The following is a 6922-nucleotide window of genomic DNA, read 5'->3' as shown; positions in this document are numbered from 1 at the left end:
GGCTGCATTTTTGCTTTGGCTATCATTCTATCACATGTCTTATTCACACCAGAATGACCGTTAACAACATTCACACATCCAGAACTACCACAGATGTCATCTTCTTAAAGGAAGCTTTAATTTACTGAAACCCAAAAACAGTTATTGCCCATGACAAAGTCACTCATGATGAACAAAGGAGAAAATGAGGTTTGTAAAAAAAAAAAAAACAATTACATTTTAAATATCACAGTTTTACTCTCAGCACATGCTTGTACATACACACGGAGTTGGGGCAAGGACATATTCAGAAATCAAGACTTTTTGTTTACAGGGAACAAATGTAATGATTGAATAAATTAAGGGAGTTCATTCAAAAACAGTACAACAGCACACAGGAAAAATAAAAGTGCATCAACCAGACATAAGACAATAAAAATGTGGCTCTGTGAGTGACTGCAGGACACGCATGTGCGGATGCACACACACACACAAAATGGGACTGACCATTTTTTGATTTTGGGAAATCACATTAAATCATTAAACCAAAACAGATATAAACAGAAGGAAAACACCAAGTACACCCTTCTCCCTTCTAGTTTGAAGGTTAAAAAAAAAAAAAGCAACAAGGCAATTGATAAAAAATAAATCTGATTGGACCCCTACCTTCCCCCCTTCCCCACCCCTACACCTGAATAAAAGGCTGTTTTATGAAAGGCCAGAGTCCACAGGTTGCTAATCTGTCTCAGTTTGAACCTGCAGAGAGAAGCCCATGGCAGTCCACCAATTGGCTACAACTCATCCTTCTGTTTGACGTCGCTGTCGTCTTCTGTCCCAGCATCTTCATCCTCATGCTCGCCCTCTTCGAGTGTCTCATCATCCTCCTCATCTCCATCTTCCTCTTCATCGTCATCCTCCTCCTCGCCTTCAGCATCTTTCTTCTTGCTCTTTTCTTCCTCTTCCCTCAATTTCCTCTCCATGTCCTCCTGCTCCTCCTTCATCTTCTTCTCTGGTCCCTGATGGGCAAAGGAAACAAGCTGCTTTAGTGCCCTGAACTGTTAATGGAGAATACAGTACTTGTGATGGGCATTTCTCAGTCTTCACAGGAATTATCAAGGTACATGATTCTATAGTCACAATACAGAAGGTCTGCTATCAAACAGACACACCTCTAATATGAAGCAAATGCTGGGCAAGACTTTGCTAAAATCGACCAGCTGTAAAATGTGACATTTGAAACGTCCCAGCAATGTTACTGAAAAGTCTAAATTAAATGGTTCAAGTAAAAATATTCTTTTCTCTCGGTAATGCACAGTAGACTCAACACTGCTCTATAGTAGCAATAATGGAGATTTCACATAAACCCTTTTCCCACATGAACTAGAAATCTGAAATTCTCCTGACTTTGACCTGTGGAGGTGTGTGTGAGAATAAAAATGTCTGAGTGAGACCCTCCTGACATTAGATTTGTTGTGTAGATATGATGTGCTGTATACAAAAACACTGTTTCAAACAGCCTAGTTTTTCTACTAAGTCAGGCCTCTTGTGTGTGCTGATCGTGCACTAAAATCAAGTGGAGCTTCTTGCATAAGGACACCTCTCAATGGAGAGATTATCCGCTGTGTGTTACATATGTGAAGCAAACTTCGGACAATGTCCGAGGCTGATTTCTCCTGAAATTGTCCATATGTATATATATATATATGTATTCATATGTAAAACAGGCTATAGAGAGACAATTTTGTTTTGTTTACACCCATCATGGAGCAGATAACACTCCGTCTTATCAAATGTATTAATTCACACCGATTCAGAAACACGCACAAACTTGCGAGTTTAGTGAAATGTAATCAGCATAGACAGATTCAAATTTAAACTCTTCAAAAGCTGGTGCAAACTTTGTACTAGCATTTGTATTAACTGATTCTTTGATCTCCTGATTTCTTTCTGCTAAGCTTACAGCTGTCAATCAGCCTGGTTAAGGCAGTTTTTCTTCCTGCAGTACCTCAGTCCTGCTTTCAGATGGACACACACAGACTGTTTTAGGAAAGGTGCTGAGCAGATGAGAGTCAGTGTGGATTGAATGGAATGTCACTCCGGTGGATCTTATTTACTGCTCACATCTCACTTTCTAAGTGAATTTCCAGTAAGTCCAGTCCTACCTTAGTAGCTCCCCACGTTTCCTTTACAAACTCCTCCGCTTCTTTGACATCATCTGTGATCAGGAAGTTATCAAAAATTGTGCCAGATTTAACCTGAAGAAAAACAAATTGGATTGCATTTTTTATTCAAATTATTTATTCAGGAAATCTAGATAACAGTTGTTGATTCAGCTCAATTGTGTAATAGATTTTAACTATATAGTCATAAATTTGTGTCTGTATTTATGCTCCAGTTTTAAACTAAAGCAAGTATCAGTAGGTGAGTAAAATTCAGTACCTGCCATAGATCAAGACCCAGAACTCCAATGTTGTCAAACTTGTACATTGTGGCATCATGAGTATACTCTGGATTGTCAATCTCAGGGTGGACCCAGGCTCCCTTGTAGTCAGGGTTGTCAATCTGCTTGGGTTTCCATTCTCCCTTTAAAACAAAATTAAAAAGCCCAATGTAATGTAGTGATTACACCAATTTCATGAGATACCTCAAACATAACCCGCAACTATTGAAAAACACATACTTCCCACAAACACCAATCAATTATAAAAGCTATAGCTCATACTCCTAACAATGCGTACTTTATAATCTGGGTTGGTGATCATGGGAGGTTCCCACTCCCCATCCATGTCCTCATCCCAGTCACTGGGCTTCTTGGCATCAGGGTCAGGAATAGTCTCTGGTTTGTCCCAGTCCTAGAAGACAGCAGGATGGAATTCACCATCTAATTTACTGTTCAGAATTTTTAACAAAGAGCTGTCAGCTCAGAAACTGACCAGCCAATACTACTATGTAAGGAATGTTCTGTGTGCAAACTCTAGCATTTTTCTATCCAACATTTTAGGATATTTCTCTGCATATGAATATTCGGGGATTTGAACCCATTAAAGTTAACCAGATAGATGATAACATCTCCGTAGTGTTGAGATGTGTAAAGCTTTACCTTTTCCAAAACTCTCTCTCTTGCAAGAGAGAAGTTTGACACCCGATGATTTTCAAAGAAGTTTCATATAATTTATTTTGGAAAAACAATAAACTCAAAACCCCAAGCCATGACATGTGAAATTTATCTGATGTCCTACCTCGGGTTTGGTGTCACTGGGGTCATCGATCTTGGCTCTGTCGTCCCAGTCACTGGGCTTTTTGGCCTCAGGGTCCTTGATCTTCTTCGGGGGCAGCATGTCCCAGTCCTCCTCCATGGAGCCAGACTCGACCTTTTCATCGTCGATCCTCACCTCGTACGTCTGGTCTGGATTCAGGATCAGTGTATACACATGAGTTAGCTCATCGTCCTAGAGAGCCACAAAGAGAGGTGTATTTAGAGTGGGCATAACCCTTTAAGATCTATGCTGACAAAAAGACAAAAGTATATTATTCAATGATCTTTGTGCCAAAGTTACTTTGCATTTGACGTCTTTCTTGATGAGGTGGTTCTGGCCCTTGTAGTTGAAGATTACATGAACCTTCTTTGTACTATAGCCACAGATGTCAGGCCCTGGAGACATAGGTCATCATGTTATTTATTTAAATATATAGAGGAATTGTGGTCATTACAGAGTAATACAGGGTAATGACATATCCGAAGCACTTGTGTGTAAAAACGACATTAAGAAAGTGCTTTCTCTACAAACAGTTTTGCTCATGGCCAGGTCTCTCTGCCTCTACAAGACAAATATGACTCACCAAACATGATGTAATACTGAGAGTCTCCGTGCATGTCGCTCTGGTCAAGGTCAGAGGGAAAGATCTTAACGTAGCCGCCACCGCAGTCTATCTTCTGCTCGTGTTTGACAGTGAACTGGATGACGAGGGGCTTTCCCTCGTTGCTAAATGGCTCGAAGCGGGCGGACAGGGCATAAAACCGGGCATCCTGGCTGGTCTGAAGACCTATTGTGAATGTAATATAAAATCATAATAGGAAAAACAGACTCCTATATATTCTGGCTGTTATTTGCAACCGGGCAGGACTTTTTCTTCATTAGAGTTCCCTCATAAAAGAAGTACTTTAGTGCTTACAGATATAACTAAGCCTTAATTACCAATTGGGAAAATCAGACAACTAGCTAAAGGACCCAGGATTCCAAAAAGTCCCACGATTACTGTATGTCAACACATTAGTGCTAACTAAATTCAGAACAGTTGTAAATGACATAACTGGGTTACAGTGAAATCTTGTGTCAAGAATTTGTTTCACTTTTCTGTTGTATTCCTTAATAACTGTTTAATAACCACAGAGCAAACCGTAAGCCAAGAAGTGATCTAGCAAAAGACACATAATGTTACTCATGACTGTGCTGAGAACAGGTCACATATGCAAACTTCTTTAACCTCTATTTGCGTCATAAGACACCGTCTGCAAGTATCTGAGAGAGCTAAATGCAGCAAATCCATTCTTACCAGCTGTGTCAGTGACAGAAAACAGAGGAATTACCTTTATCAGCCTCAGCATCCCCGTAGAACTTTCCAGCACTCAGTTTCCACTGGCCATAGTCGGATTTGTGCTTTGACTCAAGCCAGCGGCCCTTCCAGGCATCTGAAACACAGCATTGCAACATCAAGGGTTAATTACTTCTCGCCTTCTATTTCCTATTAGTTCACCTGCTATTACTACATTTCATTACAAAGCTGTCGTACTGCTTCTTCCAAACGCACATTGAATATTATTGTAGCCTTACAGCAATAGAAGGACACCACCGCGATTAGCTGGTGGATAGAAGAGCAGAGGGACATTGGAGAAAACATGCTCTCCTGCATAATGACAGGGAGGTTGGTGGGAAAATGAGCTGCTTATTTATCACTTTTATCATCGCAGCCATATAGCTGAGCTACTCTTGTATCTTATCTTGATATTTACCGAAATCGACAAAAAGTCTACAAACAGCTCCTCAACCCAACTGCATTTCACTTCAGCACGAGGCAGTGCAATATCAAAAGCGAAAGAACATTTGCACTGATATACGAAGCAGTCAACGAGTAAACAGTTTCAACAGTTAGACTAAACGTAATATTACTGTTGGGGTATTTACTGCGCCACAACATTACTTTAGCGATTTTTTAGCTAATACAAACGTTATCTCCACTAATACATCACATGACGTGGCCCTTACGTTAGTTAGCTCTACTCTAACCAATTCAATTAACACAGTGTGAGTAAGTCAGTAAGAAAAAAATAATATTTAACAGGACAAGAAAAAGGACAAGAGAAAGACAAACCATCAACAGAGAAACTCGAAGCAGAGTCAGAGCCTTTCAGCACACACTCATTCATACACACAAGAAGTCATGGAATTGACTGTAATGTTACTGCACCTCCATCCACAAACTGTTCCTTGAAGTAGACCGTAGCGTTAATTGTGACGACTATCGATGCAAAAAGTGCAAGAACTTTCACCAGAGACTTCATATTTTGCCAGGTCCGGTCCAGCACTTCCGAGGTAAAGAGAGCAGATTTAAGGTGAAATCAGCTACTATAGCTTGGAGGAAATGTAACCTGAGAATTTGTACAGCACCGAGTCCTGCACAGATGGCCAAGGCTCATTGGACGAGCGTATCTCCAATGAAATGAGACCACGAGGACCGTTTCGGACACGTTCGGATTGCATCGGACCAAGATCGTAGAGGGGCGTGGTCATTGGCTATCGTTCCGTTCTTCTGCTGTGTTCAGGGACCCTGTAAAATATTACCGAGAAGTAGAAAATCCTTACACACATACAATAAAGAGATGTCGGACCTCAGATGTAGCTTACTGTATAGGCTATGCTGAGTTATCTGGAAGATGTGTGGACAGAGTGGTTACAGATGTCCATATGCTCCCACAATGGCTTTTTGCCCACAGCTTGGAACTGTATTAATCACTGGTAATACTGGCATTTGTCTATGAAAATGGATGGATAATGGAAGATAAATGCTATATTGAAAACACTATTTATGATTAATCATAATGGATCGACTATATACATACTACTTTCATATGTCTGTCTTACACCAGCCTATATCTCCGCCTGAGATACCCGCCTCGTGCGTTACACATTTATTTCCAAATTTGTCTTTTCTTTAAAAGACAAATCATATTTCAGTGTTTCTGCTAAAAGCAAATACTTGACATAACTCGAACCTCAGTGAGTCCTTCTATGTCTATATGATTGTATGGGATTAGTAGTTGGCTTATTTTGTCCACCCGGATAGCTCGCCGTGATCGTATAGTGGTTAGTACTCTGCGTTGTGGCCGCAGCAACCCCGGTTCGAATCCGGGTCACGGCAGTTTTTAACAATTTACAGTAAATTAAAATTGCTCAATATTTGGGTAATAAAGAGAAGACTCTGTCTTTATTTAAACAAAACATTCAAGTCAATTCTAACTCTACAATATCAAAGAGTTAATGCTGGAGCTGTCTAAATTATTTTTTGCCAAACTATGTGGGTGTAGGTGAAGTGAAATAGGTGAATGATTGCGTCATTCACTCCAACTGAGCCTGACAGGTAACCTGATGCAGGTACAGTGAGGCTTTGACAAGAGGCTGAGGATCTGCAGTTTCCAGGCACAACATCTGACATCTCTGTCCAAAGGTGGACACGGTGGACTTTTGTTTTAGGTAAAAATAACAAGACAATGCCAGCACCTGATGGCGTTCAATACCAGTAGTACCGACAGTGCCCACAGAGAGTCCCACCAGTCTGTATCACAGGTCACAGTAACTTCATGACACGGGAACACAACACTGATCCCATTCAGGTAACACTCACCATTGATTAACCAATCAGTTAATCCTCAGCGTGGGATTTTAAT

At 40.6% G+C, this 6922-nt stretch overlaps 1 protein-coding gene and 1 non-coding gene across 2 annotated transcripts; one reads left to right on the top strand and one right to left on the bottom strand.

Moving 5' to 3' along the window:
- Positions 1 to 99: 99 nt before the first annotated feature.
- calr3a (calreticulin 3a) lies at positions 100 to 5638 on the bottom strand. Its single transcript, XM_067514266.1, has 9 exons — positions 5446 to 5638; positions 4568 to 4669; positions 3820 to 4023; positions 3537 to 3631; positions 3219 to 3428; positions 2718 to 2831; positions 2419 to 2562; positions 2142 to 2234; positions 100 to 995 (listed from the first exon to the last, which is right to left on the bottom strand). Exons 1-9 carry the CDS (start codon positions 5537 to 5539, stop codon positions 771 to 773), a joined length of 1281 nt encoding a protein of 426 aa, XP_067370367.1. The 5' UTR covers positions 5540 to 5638; the 3' UTR covers positions 100 to 770.
- Positions 5639 to 6324: 686 nt separating this feature from the next.
- On the top strand, positions 6325 to 6396 carry trnah-gug (transfer RNA histidin (anticodon GUG)). The gene has a single exon. It is a non-coding gene; the product is annotated as a tRNA-His (tRNA).
- The last annotated feature ends 526 nt before the right edge of the window (positions 6397 to 6922 follow it).

This window comes from Channa argus, chromosome 8 (assembly GCF_033026475.1).
Source record: "Channa argus isolate prfri chromosome 8, Channa argus male v1.0, whole genome shotgun sequence".
In the NCBI taxonomy this organism is placed as follows: Eukaryota; Metazoa; Chordata; class Actinopteri; order Anabantiformes; family Channidae; genus Channa; species Channa argus.
The sequence above is the reverse complement of the archived record's forward strand: the minus strand, read 5'-3'. Positions and strand labels throughout refer to the sequence as shown.

Bases quoted from the DNA above. Each gene is read 5' to 3' on its own strand.
- calr3a (XM_067514266.1), bottom strand. From the start codon at position 5,539: ATGAAGTCTCTGGTGAAAGTTCTTGCACTTTTTGCATCGATAGTCGTC. The intron at 2,235-2,418 runs GTACTGAATTTT...GTTTTTCTTCAG, and splicing joins TGGGTCTTGATCTATGGCAG to GTTAAATCTGGCACAATTTT. The intron at 996-2,141 runs GTAGGACTGGAC...TTTGCCCATCAG, and splicing joins AAACGTGGGGAGCTACTAAG to GGACCAGAGAAGAAGATGAA.